General features: G+C 37.2%; 1 protein-coding gene across 1 annotated transcript in view; it reads right to left on the bottom strand.

The window, feature by feature from the left end:
* Positions 1–17,690, bottom strand: part of LOC141343965 (immunoglobulin kappa light chain-like) — a 41,477-nt gene that overhangs the window by 2,623 nt on the left and 21,164 nt on the right. Inside the window, exon 3 of the mRNA XM_073848671.1 lies at positions 3,125–3,175. Within this exon, the coding sequence (XP_073704772.1) occupies positions 3,125–3,175 (51 nt within the window). The remainder of the gene's footprint in view (positions 1–3,124; positions 3,176–17,690) is intronic.

The following is a 17,690-nucleotide window of genomic DNA, read 5'->3' as shown; positions in this document are numbered from 1 at the left end:
AAAAATAACCCTTGGTTTTGTGGTCCGTCACATTTTTTTTTCTAACTTTTTAAGCAAACAAAGGATTTATTGAGTAGCAGTAAGCAAATAAGCAAAAAGGCAAAGTTTTTACTTAGAAATTACATAATTTTATGCATTTGAGGAAATTCCTACCTGTTACAATCAGCCGTGTTCCAGATCCAAATCTTTTAATTAAGTTGCCCACTCAGATCAAGTCTATTACAAATACTTCTAAATAATGGAAGACCTTCTAGCCTGGTATAATTGTTTAAGATCACTGCTCCTGAAGGTCTACACTGTTTCTGTTTGTGACCCTGGACCACAAAACCTTACAGGTATATTTGTAGCAATAGCCAACAATACATTATATGGGTCCAAATTATTTTTCCTTTTTTGCCAAAAATCATTAGGATATTAAATAAAGATTATTTCATGGAGATTTTTTGTAAATTTCCTACCGTAAATATATCAAAACTTAATTTTTGATTAGTAAAATGCATTGCTAAGAAATTCATTTGGACCAATTTAAAGGTGATTTTCTAAATATTTAGATTTTTTTGCACCTTCAAATTACAGATTTTTAAATAGTTGTATCTCGGACAAATATGGTTTTATTTATTTATTTATTTGTTTGTTTATTTAACAGGGACAGTGCATGGCCCTCAGCTGTACCAGAATTAGCTACAAGCTAAATTTCATCTGTAGTACCTGGGCAGGAAGAAGTAACAAACAGTTCTACCCTAACACCAGCTTTCAGATAATAAATCGCTATTAAAATAAAAAATTACCCTTATGACTGGTTTTATGGTCCAGGGTCACATTTTAAAGGGATTAAATTAAAATTCTAAAGGGACAGAAATTAAAATTCTGTTATCATCGCTCTCATGCCACTCAAAATCTGTATGACTTTATCCTTCTTTAGAACACAAAGGATATTTTGTTCGTACAGTTAAGGTCACTTGGGTCTAAAACAACACTGAACCCCTTTTTATTTTCACTATTATGGGCAAAAAAACAGTTTACAAAATATCTTCTTTTTGTGTTTCACAGAAGAAAGTCATACAGGTTTAGAATGACATGAGGGTGAGAAAATAATGACAGATTTTTCATTTTGGGTAAACTATCCCTTTAACATATGTGACCCTGGACCACAAAACCAGTCTTAAGTAGCACGGGTATATCTTTAGCAACAGCCCAAAATATATTGTGTACATTATTGATTTTTCTTTTACGCAAAAAATCATTAGGATATTAAGTAAAGATCATGTTCCATGTTGATATATTGTAAATTTCCTACTGTTAATGTTTCAAAACTTAATTTTTGATGGAAAACTTCACTTTAACTGTGATTTTCTCAATATTTAGATTTTTTTTGCACCCTCAGATTTCAGTTTTTCAAATATTGTCCTATCCTAAAGAACCATAAACCAATAGAAAGTTTATTTCCATTATTCAGCTTTCAGACTTCTCAATTTAAAAAAAATTACCCTTGGTTTTGTGATTTGTCACATATCCTTTTATCCTTTTTTAAGTAAACAAGCCGATTAATTGAGCACCAATAATCAAAAGGAGGCAAAGTTTTTACCGAGAAATTATATTATTTTATGTGTTTGAGGAAATTCGGACACTCTTTCCTACCTGTTACAATCAGCCGTGTTCCAGATCCAAACCTTTTGATTCGGTTGCCCACTCAGATTAAGTCTATTACAAATACTTCTGAATAATGCAAAACCCTCTAGCCTGGTGTAATTGTTTAAGATCACTGCTCCTGATGGTCTACACTGTTTGAGACCCTGAACCCCAAAACCTTAACAATATTCATTTCGACAAATTTAAAGGTGATTTTCTCAATATTAAATAAAAAAAAGATTTTTTGCACCCTCAGATTCCAGATTTTCAAATAGTTGTATCCCGGACAAATATGGTTCTACCCTAACATCAACTTTCAGATGTTGTATAAATCTCAATAATAATAAAAAAAAAGGTGGTCCAGAGATAGTTCACACAGAAATGAAAATTCTGTTATCATTGCTCTCATGTCACTTAAAATCTGTATGACTTCATTCTTCTGTAGAACACAAATAATATTTTGAAGAACGTTTCAACTGTATTTGTTCATACAGTTAAAGTCTTTGGGGTCCAAAACAGCACTGAACCCTTTTTTATTTTCATTATATGGACAAAACAACAGTTTACAAAATATCTTCTTTTGTGTTCCACTGAAGAAAGTCATACAGGCTTAGAATGACATGAGGGTGACAAAATAATGACAGATTTTTCATTTTGGGTAAACTATCCCTTTAACATAATGTGACCATAGACCCCAGTCTTAAGTAACACGAGAATATTTATAGCAATAGCCAAAAATATATTGTGTACATTTATCGTTTTTTCTTTTACGCCAAAAATCATTAGGATATTAAGTGAAGATCATGTTCCACTTGTAGTTGTATTAAGCAAACAAGCAGACTAATTGAGCACCAATGATCAAAAGGAGTTTTTACTTAGAAATTATATTATTTTATGCGTTTGAGGAAATTCTGACACTCTTTCCTACCTGTTACAATCAGCCGTGTTCCAGATCCAAACCTTTTGATGTCATAGCCCACTCAGATTAAGTCTATTACAAATACTTCTGAATAAAGCAAAACCTTCTAGCCTGGCGTAATTGTTGCAACAGCCAAAAATATATTGTGTACATTATTTTTCTTTTACGCAAAAAATCATGAGGATATTAAGTGAAGAACATGTTTCATGTAGATATATTGTAAATTTCCTACTGTAAATGTATCAAAACTTAATTTTTGATTAAAAACTTCATTTGAACAACTTTAACGGTGATTTTCTCAATATTTCGATTTTTTTACATCCTCAGATTTCAGATTTTCAAATAGTTGTGTCTCGGCCAAATATTGTCCTATCCTAACGAACCATACACCAATGGAAAGTTTATTTATTCAGAGACTTCTCAATTTTACAAAATTGACTCTTGGTTTTGTGGTCCATCACATATTCTTTTCTCTTTTTTTAAGCAAACAAGCCGACTAACTGAGCACCAGTAAGCAAATAAGCAAAAAATATGTCATTTTTATGCATTTGAGGAAATTCTGACACTCTTTCCTACCTGTTACAATCAGCCGTGTTCCAGATCCAAATCTTTTGATCCAGTTGCCCACTCAGATTAAGTCTATATCAAATACTTCTGAATAATGCAAAACCTTCTAGCCTGTTATAATTGAGATTATTTGAGACCCTGAACCCCAAAACCTTAAGTAGCACTGGTATATTTGTCGCAATAGCCAATAATACATTGTATGGCTCAAAATAATTTTTCTTTTATGTCAAAAATTATTAGGATATTAAATAAAGATCATGTTCCATGGAGATATTTTGTAAATTTCCTACCATAAATATATCAAAACTTAATTTTTGATTTCTAAAGTACTTAATTTTGACAACTTTAGAGGTAATTTTCTCAGTATTTAGATTTTTTGCAGCCTCCGATTCCAGAATTTCAAATAGATTTATAAATCTCAATATCTCAAAAATGTACCCTTATAACTGGTTTTGTGCTCCAGGGTTACACGTAAAAGGGATATTTCACACAAAAATCAAAATTCTGTCATTATCGCCCTCATGCCATTCAAAATCTGTATGACTTTATTCTTCTGTAGAACACAAAGGATATTTTGAAGAAGGTTTCAACTGTTTTTGTTCATACAGTTAAAGTCATTAGGGTCTAAAACAACACTGAACCATGTTTTATTTTCACTATATGGACAAAACAACAGTTTACAAAATACCTTCTTTTGTGTTTCACAGAAGAAAGTCATACAGGCTTAGAATGACATGAGGGTGACAAATTAATGATTCAGTTCGGATAAACTATCTCTTTAACATATGTGACCCTTTAACAAAGCTTTCAGACTTCTCAATTTAAAAAAAACTGACCCTTGGTTTTTTGGTCCATCACATATTCTTTTCTGCTTTTTTTAAGCAAACAAGCAGACTAACTGAGCACCAATAAGCAAATAAGCAAAAGGAGGCAAAGTTTTTACTTAGGAATTACATAATTATATGTGTTTGAGGAAATTCCTACCTGTTACAATCAGCCGTGTTCCAGATCCAAACCTTTTGATGCCCACTCAAAGTAAATCTACTACAAATACTTCTGAATAATGCACAACCTTCTAGTCTGGTATAATTGTTGCAACAGCCAAAAACATATTCCATACATTATCGATTTTTCGTTTATGCAAAAAATCATTAGGATATTATGTGAAGATCATGTTCCATGTATTGTAAATTTTCTACTGTAAATGTATCAAACTTAATTTTTGATTAAAAACTTCAATATTTAGATTTTTTGCACCCTCTGATTTCAGATTTATAGTTGTATCTCGGCCAAATACTGTCCTGTCCTAACAAACCATACACCAATGGAAAGCTTATTGATTCAGAGACTTCTCAATTTTAAAAAACTGACCCTTGGTTTTGTGGTCCGTCACATATTCTTTTCTCCTTTTTTTAAGCAAACAAGCAGACTAGCTGAGCAGCCTAGAATTACTATTCTACCTATTCTTCTCTCTGTCTCTAGCTGAATTACACAAGTAATTAGTGTGAAAATAAGTTTACAATGCCTATAATCAGCCTAGAATACTTTAATTATATGAAAATGTTCTTACCTGTCACATAAAGTCTTGTACCCGAACCAAAGACTTTCTTGTTACCACAGTCATTTATTCTTGAACAAAAAGGTACAGCTTATGCAAAAGAACACCTGTTGTTGCTTCAAGTTGTAGAACATCCCTGTAGACTTTTTAATATTGTCTAAAAAAGAAAAAAAAGAATGTTAATATTGATTTGGTCCATTAAGTGCTAAACCATTTTACTTCTGCATTAAAAAGATCCAGCAATACAGTGTCATATCACACTGTTAACAGTAGGGCTACAATTTTATTTACAAGTCTTTCAACAGACTCATGGCAGGTACAACTGTCAACGAGCTGGGATTTGACTCGATTGTGGAAACACAGCGGTCTGTGTGGTCATTGGCCAAAGGGACTCACTGAATGTCTGATAAAAAACTGACAAATTCAGTTGAAATTGAAAATGAATTCAAGCAATAATTAAATTTTATTGATTCCTTAAATGCTACAGCTTATTCAGGTTTCTTACTATTAATCAGCACATTTGTTCTTCATTAACTAAAATTGACCTTCTTTTCCCAAGTGCAAAAACTCTTTGGGCTGAATGAAATCCTGTTTCAGTGTATAGCTGATGTTTTTTTTTATCATTAAAAACTTGTGGCTTGTGGTTTCAAGTTAAAGCAGGAAGCCTGCTGGGTTTTTGTACAGGGAGTTAATATTTACAGCTACTGTGCTGCCTGAGACCCAACAGGCACAGTAATACACCGCTGAATACTCCTTTTTCAGTTCAGGTATTTTCAGAGCCAAATTTGACGGTTTCCTATCTATTTTAAACAATTCAAAACCGGCATCGTTGCTTGTGGTTGCACTTGTAATTGATGTATATAATATTCTTCTGAAGGTTTCTCCCTCTTTTAGTTGGTACCAGTGAATGTAGCCACTACAGTCTGAAGGATATTTACAGTCTATAACCACTGTCTTGTCCACAGATTTGGTCAATGAGATTTTCTGTTCGAGCTTCACATCTCCGTCCACTGGAACAAAAATACAGACTTGTCATAAAAGCAGTATGTTGCCCTATAGATATAATAGCTGATATAAATGTCAAGTTTTAGTTAAGTTTTAACTTAAAAATTAAAATTCATGGTTAAAAACTAAAAAAACTATGGTAAAAAAAGAGAGACGACTCACCTTTGCATAAAAGGAAAATAAGAAACAAAAAACATATTTGAAGACTCATGATGGCAGAGAGTGTTTGGAGAACAACTGTCTTCATTCTGGCATGAGGGGAGGTCATACAGGAGGTTTATGATATTAAGTTTCCGGCCCTTATGCTAATTTCAGTTTGTTTTGTGGTTCATGATTCAGATGTGACAGATTCTACAACATCTGCTTTATAATTAATCTACAAACGTTAATAAAATTAGCATGGTGGTTTTGATTACTTTTGATGAGCATAAGTCTCTTATGCTCACCAAGGCTGCATTTGTTAAAAAATGTGGTAAGATCAGTAACTTTGAAATGTTATTACAGTTTAAAATAACTTTTTTTTTGTTTGAGCACCAAATCAGCATATTAGAATGATTTCTGAAAGATCGATATTATTTAACCAGCAGGGGATGTATATTTTCATATCCCAGACAAGTGTTAGTCATTTCTACTATGTAAGTTCACATTTGAAGAATGGGTTTGTGTGCACATCTGTAGTTTTTCACCACATTATACAGTATGAGGACATCCAGCAGGCATAACACCACACCAGAACCCAGTATCAGCTGATTTTTGTCTATTATCCTATGCACATATAATATATGGGCCATTCTACAGAAGTAGTTCAAAGTTAGCATTGGAAACGTCCTGAAAGATTTTGTATGTATGCAAATTTTACAATATCCAAGAAACATTTATAGTTTAATTGCACAGTTAGTTATGTTGTATTTTCAGAAAGTTTTGGAATATTTGTCCTCCCAAATTTGTCACAACCAAAACACACTAATAATAATTTTATAAGAAGTGTTATATTGACCTATGATTTTGCTTACATCTTCCTTGTAAACATATATTTTTATTATTTTATTAAAATATTTTCTGAGGTAAAACAATAACAATTACTATTTTAACAAACTTTCAAATATGATTTACTTTGTATTTTAAATCCAACTTTTCTTTAATGGCAAAAAGTTGATCATACTGATTTCAAACTTAAGGATTCATTAGTTTAAATATACAGTGCCTTGCAAAAGTATTCATACTTTCCCCTTTATTTTTTTCACATTTTGTTTTGTTGCAGCATTATGTTAAACTGCTTTAAATTACTTTTTTTATACTGACATCAATCTACATCTTATACACCATGATGACAAAGCACAAAACATGTTTGTAACAACTTTGTAAATTTATTAGAAATAAAAAACTGAAAAGATCTCATTGCATAAGTATTCATACCCTTTTCTGGGACACTCGAAATTTAGCTCAGGAGCATTCATATTGCTTCTAGATGTTACTACACTTCGAGTGGAGTTAAACTGTGGCAAATTCATTTGAATGAGTATGATTTAAAAAGGCACACACTCTCAGAAAAGGTCTAACAGCTGAAAATGCATATCAGAGCAAAAACCAAGTCCTGAGGTCAGGATAACTGCCTGTAGAGCTCAGTGACAGACTTGCGTTAAGGCAATGATCTAGGGAAGAGTTCAGAAAAAAATCTGCTGCATTGACGGTTCACAGAAGCATGTAGCCTCCATTATCCATAATGAAAGACGATTGGAACAACTAGGACTCTAGAAAATGTCTGCCAGCCCTCATCCAAGCTGACAGAGCTTGAGAGGTGAAAAGGTGAGGCAAAGAATGGCAGATAATTGTCAAATGCAGATGTGCAAAGCTTGTCACATCATACCCAAAAAGACTTGAGGCTGTAAAGGTGCTTCAACTATGTACTGAGATAAGGGTATGAATACTTATGCAATGTACTTATTTCAGTGTTTTATTTTTAATAAATTTGTATAATTTGCAAATCTGGTTTTTGCTTTGTCATTATTATGGTATTATATTATTATATTATATTATATAATTATGGGTAGTAATGTTTTGGTAGCGACCACATCACATTACAGAATTTTAACACTTACATTACTAAAACAAACTAAAATACTAAAAATGTGCACTAAAATGTTGTTTATTTCCTCCAAGCAAAGGATTATTTGTTCCCTTTTGTCACTACAGAAACAAAGATGACTGATTCGGTCATGACTGTTACAGACTGAAACTCCACCAAATGTTTTGGTCATGACTATTTCAGTAGTGACAATTTTAGATACTTTTGAGCCTACCTCAAAGATACTAATCAGCACATGGTTAGCTAGCACAGTTCTCAACAGCTGTGCACATATAAAAACTAATTCTTATGGAATAACTCCCAAAAAAGTGTGTTTGATTATAGAAAACGGTGTTCGGTAGTGATTTTTATACTTTTGAACAAATTTACCTCAAAATGATGGGGCCTGTTTACGCACACCTTGTAGCTATGAAAGAGGGGGACACAGGAATATTTCCTAATCACAAATGTAGGGGTGTAGCCAGGGGACTAAAACATACAGTACACTGTTTCAGTAGTGACAAAAATGTGTGACACATTTTTTTACATAAAGTTTCATAATTTACAAAGAAAATAAACATGTTTTTGAACGTAAATAAAAAAAAAAATGGAATAAAATGGTAAAAATTATTTCAATATCATTTTTTTTTTACGAATTTAAGGGTTATGGTCCTGGACAGCCACCTCCCAATTGCACCTACTAAATGAAGATTTTATATGAATCAAACCCATAATCTTGGTGTTATTAGCACCATGCTCTACTGTTTGAGCTACAGTAGTACATGCATGTTTAAAGTTCACAGAAAGATGATGGTTTCTGATTTAGACAGGAACCCTGCAGTTTTTATGCAAAGCTTCAGTCTTTATATGTACTGTGCTAAGATGTCGTCCCAGCATGCACAGTAATACATCGCTGCATGCTCTTTTTTCAGCTTGGTGAATTTTAAAGCAAAATGATTTGATGCTTTCTTTTCTGATTTGATGGACTCATCACCAGCATCATTGTTTGCGGATCCATCTTTAATGTAAGCATACAGGATTCTCTTGAGTCTTTGTCCATCTTTTTGCTGATACCAGTGGATGTAGTCCCAGCAGCGCATATTTAATTGACAGTCTATAATGGCTAACTTTTCCACTGGTTTGGTCAGTGAAAGCAGTTTTGCAGCTCCCCGGCACTATCCACTGCCAAAAATAAAAAATAAAAAAATAAAAAAATTGGGTAACAGAATAATGATATGAACATAAAATGACCACTCAATAAAACACTTACCTTTACATATAAGTAAAATAAACAGCAAAAAGAAAAATTGTAGCTGAGGAGTCATGGTAGATTTAAGTCTAGTGAGCTTCTGCTTTTTATCAGGAATGACTGAGCAACAAACAGGAAGTTGCTTTGCTATTAAGGTTCCTGTCCTGTATTGAGGTTTATGATATAAATGTGATACAGGTCCAAATGTTTGAGTCTCTTTCTTTTTTGGTTCAAGTCGGTCAAGTTTTTTTCCTTCTTTTTTTGACCATTATTATTGAAGAAAGGATGGTTACTGCTCAAATGGAGATAGGAAAGCTTTTTATTTAGATTCCAAACTAATATTTTAACTTGATTTCTTTTTTAAGTTGTGTACCCTCCTGTGTATTAGGGGAGAGCGGGGCACAACCTAACACTTTTTGAATTTCGCGGTTTATGTAAATCCACGTGGGGTTCAGAGTACAATTTTTTTATCCACGTTATTTTCACACTTGTCTAGTACAAATATAAAGCTTTGTTTCATATTTACAGTGTATACGTTTTTCGTTATTTGCCTCAAAAGAAAGGAAGTGAAACGTGACAACATGCCCCGTAGGTGGGGTACATTGTAACATCTGAGGGGCACGTTGTAACATGACCATATGACAGCTTAAAATGTTATCTGATCGAATGAAAAAAATATACACAACAAACTAAAATATTTTGTCAGTAAAATACATGAGTTAACTTTTTCAAATGAAGTAATGACGTTTTTTTAAAAAATAAAAATGATCTAATTTTGGAGTTTGAAAATTAACACATTGCAACAATGCTTTGAACGGCCCTGATCGCAACACACAGCTGTACAGTAGTTCAAAACAAGGTGGACAGATAGATGAAACACATTTAGACATTCAGAAGAAGACTCCACTCCTCCACACACAGCTCTCATAGAACACGACACACATAAACGAGCCAAAATGCTTTACATTACTTGAAATAATAACTTCTGAACATTAAACATTGATTGTCAGCCTTTATTCACCTGTTTCTTGAGGTATCTTATCAAAATCCTTAGAAGTAACTCGTGTAAACTGCACCGCTAATGTCACAGAATAGCATAGTTTAATAACAGCGGGGAATATTGTAACACAGTGTTACAACGTTCCCCATCTGCGCGACTGGAGTTTAAAACAGGTTAGTGTCTTCTGCTGGTTTGCGAAGCATTAACCATCTAAACTGATAAATAACAAATTGGAGATTAAAATAATAGCAGATTTATCTAATTTTAAATGAATATTTAAAACTGAAATGAAAAGTTTACTTCAGCCAGAAATGTACTTTTACTATGGTAAAATAAATATTCAGCGATATCTTCAAAAGGCTTTTGAATTCTGGCGCTCTTTTTTTCTCTGCATAGTGTTGCTATGGCAACTAGTAAACACCGTGAATTTGGTTATGCTAGCGTGTGTGGAAATATTTAAACCACGCGTGTTACAATTAACCCCGCGTTAGGTTGTGCCCCGCTCACCCCTATTTAACAGTTTGACCACATGACATTTTTAGGATCATTGAATCAATAAAAAAAATATTAAATACTATTTATTGTGTGATTTCATATTTGGGGTGTGTGATACAGGTCCAAATGTTTGAGTCTCTTTCTTTTTTGGTTCAAGTCAGTAAATTTTTTCCCTTCTTTTTTTAATATTACATTTTTGACCATTTTTATTAAAGAAGGAACAGTTAGTACTGCTCAAATGGAGCTAGGGAAAGCTTTTTATTTAGATTCAAAGCTGATATTTTAACTGTGTATTATTTGAAAGTTAGACCACATGACATTTTTAGGATCACTGAATCAATCAAAAAAAATTATAAAATACCATTTATTGTGTGATTTCATATTTGGGGTGTGTTCTTTCATTACTCTGCAGGACCGGATGCTAATTTACTATAAATCTGACAGCAAAAAAAAAAAAAAGATTCTAATGATTTTCTTCAGTCACGGCATATACTGCATTCAAGATATCATTTCACTTATTCCCTGAATCAAACCCATTTGTGTTATTGATACCATTCTCTACTGTTTGAGCTACAGTAGTACATTTTGATATAAAGTTGACAGAAAGATTGTGGTTTCTGATCAAAACAGGAACCCTGCCGTTTTTGTGCAAAGCTTCAGTATTTATACTTACTGTGCTGATTGAGCTGTAGTCCCAGACCCAACAAGCACAGTAATACATTGCAGAATGCTCTGTTTTCAGCTTGGTGAATTTCAAAGCAAAATGATTTGATGTTTTCTTTTCTGATTTGATGGACTCATCGCCAGCATCATTCTCTTTTGTGGACCCATCATCAATGCCAGCATACAGGATTCTCTTGAGTGTTTCTCCATCTTTCTGCTGATACCAGTGGATATAATTTATGCAGTCTGAAGGAAAGCGACAGTCTATAATGGCTAACTTCGTCTGTGCTTTGGTCAGTGAGATTTTCTGTTGCAGCTCCCCAGCTCCACCCACTGTAAAAAAAATCAGTTTACAAATCAGACTACCTTATACATATATAATGATAAAACATTATAAAAAAAAATTCCTGTTTAAAAAAATGAAGGTAAAATTATATTATTAATTATATCAAGGTAAAATTGTCACACATTAAAATGCTTACCTTTACATATAAGGTGAATAAACAGCAAAAAGGTTAATTGTAGCTGAGGACTCATGATGGTAGATATAAGACTAGTGAGCTTCTGTCTTTTATCAGGGATGACTGAGCAACAAACAGGAAGTTGCTTTGCTATTAAGGTTCCTGTCCTCAGGCTATTCTGAGTTTGTATTGAGGTTTATGATATAAATGTGATACTGGTCAAAATGTTTGAATCTCTTTCTTTTTTGGTTCAAGTCTGTAAGTTTTTTTTCCCCTTCTTTCTTAATATTACATTTTTGACCATTTGTATTAAACAAGAGACAGTTAGTACTGCTCAGATGGAGCTAAGAATTTTTTTTTATTTAGATTCAGAAGGATATTTTAAATTGAATTTTTTTTTATTTATTTATTAATTTTCTTTTTTCTTGGAAACTCCTGTGTATTACTTAAAAGTTAGGCCATATTACATTTTTAGGATCAATCAAAAAAGAATTAATTAAATACTACCCTTAGACTATTTTATATTTAATGATTGGTATTGCAGTTTTGAATAACTGTACAAAAATGTCATAAGCAATATTTTGGCTTGGGGTGTGTTCTTTCATTACAATGCAGGACAGGATGCTAATTTACTAAATCTGTCAGAAAAAAAAAAGATCCTAATGATTATCATCAGTCACAGCTTATACTGCATTCAAGATATACATTTTATCATTTCACGTATTCCCTGAATCAAACCCATTTGTGTTATTAGCACCATGCTCTACTGTTTGAGCTACAGTAGTACATGTTTATATAAAGTTCATAGAAAGATTGTGGTTTCTGATCAAGACAGGAACCCTGCAGTTTTTGTGCAAAGCTTCAGTCTTTATATTTACTGTGCTGCCATAGTTGTCGTCCCAGCATGCACAGTAATACATTGCAGAATGCTCTGTTTTCAGCTTGGTGAATTTCAAAGCAAAATGATTTGATGCTTTCTTTTCTGATTTGATGGACTCATCACCAGCGTCATTTTTTGATGATCCATCATTAATCTTAACATACAGGATTCTCTTAAGTGTTTCTCCATCTTTTTGCTGATACCAGTGGATGTAGTCCCAGCAGCGCATATTTAATTGACAGTCTATAATGGCTAACTTTTCAACCGGTTTGGTCAGTGAGATTTTCTGCTGAAGCTTCCCAGCTCCATCCACTGTAGCAAAAAAAAAAGGTAATTATAAAACATATTTTAACACTAAGATTTTCTGGTTAAAAAGCATTTATGGTAACAAAGAATGATGTTATAAAGATAAAATGGTCACACATTAAAATGCTTACCTGTGCATATAAGGAGAATAAACAGCAAAAAGGATAACTGTAGCTGAGGACTCATGATGGTAGATATAAGACTAGTGAGCTTCTGCTTTTTTTAATATCAGGGATGACTGAGCAACAGGAAGTTGCTTAGCTATTAAGGTTCCTGTCCTCATGCTATTCTGAGTTTCTACTGAGGTTTATGACATAAATGTGATAAAGGTGCACACTAGGTTTGAGTATTTTTATTTATATTCAAAAAGTATATTTAAACTTGAATTTTGTATTATTTTTAACTTTTTTTTGGAAAATATTGTATACTCCTGTGTATTGCTTGAAACATGTTTAGGATTATTAAATCAATCAAATGTTGATAAAATACTAATTAGTGTGTGGTTCCATATTCGATAGTTGGTTTTACAATTTTGAATAACTGTACAAAAATGATATTTTTATATTTTTGGTTTGTTCTTTCATTAATCTGCGGGCAGGACAGGATGCTAATTTACTATCCACCATTTTTCAACGCAGTAGTAAGCCTATAGTTCATTATTATTATTATATATATAACGAGAATAACAATGTGTAGTAAACGGTAAAACTGTTACACATTAAACATTAAAATAATATGGTATGATGAGAACGGAAGTAAAATAATATTTACAAATGGCCATGCCCACTCATACGGTGAAAAAAAGGTGGATATATCTGTTATCAAAAATACAAAAAAGGTTGTAGAATGTAACTGTCACACCCTCTGCACGTTCCCTCAGCCCCAATCACCACGATCCTCCACCAACCAGCCAATCACCACCACAGCACACCCGTGAACCATCACCAGAATTCTAATCACCGTCACCTGCACCAGCAATCACCACACCCTTCAAATACTTACCTCATTCACTCACTCACCGGCTGGTATCGAAGTTGCATGGATGCTTCTCTGTGGATCTTCTCCCCCTCCTGTTGTCTCTCCTGTGCTCCTCGTGGATTCTTCTGATGTTCTCCTGTGCTCCCCGTGGATTGCTCTGATGTTCTCCTGTGAAACACGTTAATCGTGTCAGAGGGAAGTGACTGTTGCTAACGCTATGATCCTTATGAACTTGAACTCACCTGTTGTGTTATGTTTGAAGATTTGACCACAGAGACATTATTCACCCGTTTGCACGTGTGTTGAACTGTGCACGTTTGTTAATAAATACCTTGAAAGATACTCACCTTCTCCCTTTGTGTGTGGTCGTGACAGGATACCAGCCCAAAAAAGTATTAACTCACCGCGTCACTCATGGAGGCGAGCGCCACTATCACCGAAGACACCCCTGACCCATTTTCGGATATGGTAAACGTCCTTCGTCAATCTCTACCTGCTGCTCCAACGACGATTTCCAACACGCCCCTCTCTCGCCCTATGAGTTATTCCGGAGACCCGGGTGGCTGCAATGGTTTCCTCCTGCAAAGTTCCCTCTATATCGAAGCCAACGCACACCAGTTTCCTAACGAAATTTCTAAGATATCTTTTATGATTTCCCTCCTCACTGGGCAGGCACTTCAATGGGCAGACGCACTCTGGAATTCACGGAGCGACGCTTTAATCTCCTATAATGCTTTCGTTGCCCACTTCAAGGACGTGTTTGGAGCTGTGCTCACTCCCCTTTCCGTACACGATGAACTGATCACTCTGAATCAAGGTGCGTCCAATATTCACGAATACACCCTGCGCTTCCGCTCCCTAGCGGCCACCAGTGGTTGGAACCAAATCGCTCTCCTAGCAGCCTACCGTAAGGGGCTTAAACCCCAGATCCGCAAGCATATGGTCATTTACGATGACAACGTACCGCTGGAAACCTTTATTAAGAAGGCAGTAGGCATCTCTCAACATCTCTCAGCATGTCCTTCTACAAAGTCTGTACCCAGCTTCCCTCCACTTCGAACACCGTCACCCCAACGAGATGCGGAAGAACCTATGATTACGGACTCCTATCGCCTGGATCCTGCGGAGAGGAAACGACGAATTAATAATCGTCTGTGCCTATATTGTGGAGAAGCCTCTCACTTCATCAGTGCCTGTCCAGTCCGCCCGCCTCGTCCAATGGTGAGTACTGTATCTATTACTCCGGCCATGTCTCTCTTACCCCATATTACCGCTGAACTAATAGTAAACTCTCGTACTCTCCCCATCTATGTGCTCGTGGATTCCGGAGCGGCTGGCAATTTTGTTTCATCACACTTCATTGCTAAATATCGAATTCCCACCGTTCAAAATGAGGTCACATACCAAATTACCACAATCCAAAACTCACCATTGGGCGATGGTAAGATATCTCACCGGACCAGAAAAGTGACCCTCGTCTCCCAACACAACCACCGTGAACATCTAACCCTCCTAGTACTCCCGCGAGCCAACGTGGATGTCATCCTGGGCAGACCATGGCTCATTAAGCACCAACCCCGCATAGATTGGAGCACAGGAGAGGTCCTGGAGTGGGGCAAAACGTGCAGGAACCACGGCTACCATCCTTCCTCGTCGGATGCAGAGTCTCCATACCATCCTATCCCTCTGCACGCCACCACCATAGAGAGCCCTGCCACTCAATCCACCACCGCCATTCCCCCCGTCTATCAGTCTTTCACCGATGTCTTCAGCAAGGAACGGGCCACACAACTACCACCGCACCGGCCCTGGGATTGTAGTATCGACCTGCTGCCAGGCGCCAAACTACCCCACGGGAAGATCTACCCCCTCTCACGTCCTGAGCAGGAGGCCATGGAGAATTACATCCAGGAGGCTCTCCAACAGGGGTTCATCAGACCTTCCACGTCCCCAGCAGCATCCAGTTTCTTCTTCGTCCCCAAGAAGGATGGCGGGCTCAGACCCTGCATTGACTACCGGGTGCTCAACGACGCCACGGTGAAATTCGCCTATCCACTTCCTCTAGTGCCAGCTGCCTTGGAGGAACTACGGGAAGCCCACATCTTCACCAAACTCGACCTCCGCAGTGCGTACAACCTGATCCGTATCCGAGAAGGAGATGAGTGGAAAACCGCCTTCATCACCCCGACCGGTCACTATGAATATCAGGTGATGCCCTATGGCCTGGCTAACAGTCCTTCCGTATTTCAGAATTTCATGAACGAAATCTTCCGCGACTACCTCCATCGATTCGTAATCATCTACATTGACGATATCCTCATTTACTCACGTAACCTAAAGGAACATCAAGACCACGTCCGCCAGGTTCTCCAACGCCTCCGTGAGTACCAACTCTATCTGAAATTAGAAAAATGTGAATTCCATCAGCCCTCCATCTCCTTTCTCGGATACGTGATCACTGCGGAGGGAGTTCGTATGGAAGCCGGTAAGGTGGACGCAGTGGCCAAGTGGGCGGAGCCCAGGACGGTGAAGGAGCTTCAGCGTTTCTTAGGCTTCGCTAACTTCTACCGACGCTTTATAAAAAACTATAGCCTCCTATCGGCTCCACTCACTTCCCTCTTAAAGGGAGGACGCCGGGTACTACAGTGGACTCCAGAGGCTCAGCAAGCCTTCGACCGTCTAAAGCTGATGTTCACCACCGCTCCTATCCTCAAGCACCCCGACCCTTCAAGGCCCTTCGTGGTGGAAGTTGATGCGGCGGACGTAGGCGTAGGAGCTGTGCTGTCCCAGTGGTCTGATGAACCCCGATCCCTCCATCCGTGTGCGTACTATTCCAAGAAACTCACCCCAGCCGAGCAGAATTATGGAATTGGAGACCGCGAACTGCTGGCAATAAAGCTCGCCCTCGAAGAGTGGCGGCACTGGTTGGAAGGAGCCCAGTTCCCCTTCACCGTAATAACCGACCACAAGAACCTCCAGTACATTCAGCACGCCAAGAGACTAAATGCCCGTCAAGCTCGCTGGTCACTATTCTTTGCCCGATTCGATTTCAACATTACTTACCAACCCGGCCACAAAAACACCAAAGCAGACGCCCTATCACGTATGTACTCACCTGAACCTACCTCTGACGATCCTGATCCAATTCTACCCCCATCTGTCTTTCTCGCACCCATACTATGGCAGCTGGATGAAGATATACGAGCCGCCACCTTCGAGGAACCTGCACCACCGGAGCTTCCCCCGGGTCGTGTCTATGTCCCAAGCCGTCTCAGACCCCTTCTGCTGGATAGTACGCACACGTCCCCCGGCTCAGGACATCCTGGCAGCAGGCGAACCCTCTCGCTCCTCCAGCAGAAATATTGGTGGCCCAACATGAGCAGGGAAGTGGAACGGTACGTCCAAGGATGTTCGGTCTGCGCCGTTAACACAACCCCACGCCGCTTACCTGAAGGTAAATTACAACCATTACCTATTCCCCGCCGACCCTGGACACACTTGGGCATTGACTTCGCCACAGACCTGCCCCCCTCTCAGGGTTACACCACAATTTTAGTGGTAGTCGATCGATTCTCAAAAGCTTGCAAATTAATACCTCTCAAAGGTCTCCCCACAGCACTAGAAACCGCAGAAGCACTGTTCCACAATGTATTCCGGAACTTCGGACTCCCAGAAGACATCGTGTCCGATCGGGGACCCCAATTCATTTCCAGGGTCTGGCGGGCCTTCTTCCAACTCCTGGGTACCACAGTCAGCCTGTCATCCGGATATCACCCTCAAACGAACGGGCAGACCGAACGGAAAATACAGGAAATCTCCCGCTACCTTCGGACGTACTGTTCCCAACATCAAAACACCTGGAGCCAGTATCTACCGTGGGCTGAGTATGCGCAAAATTCCCTCCGTCAAACCTCT

The sequence above is a fragment of the Garra rufa genome, chromosome 10, assembly GCF_049309525.1.
Source record: "Garra rufa chromosome 10, GarRuf1.0, whole genome shotgun sequence".
NCBI lineage: Eukaryota > Metazoa > Chordata > Actinopteri > Cypriniformes > Cyprinidae > Garra > Garra rufa.
This window is presented reverse-complemented; position numbering and strand designations above follow the sequence as displayed.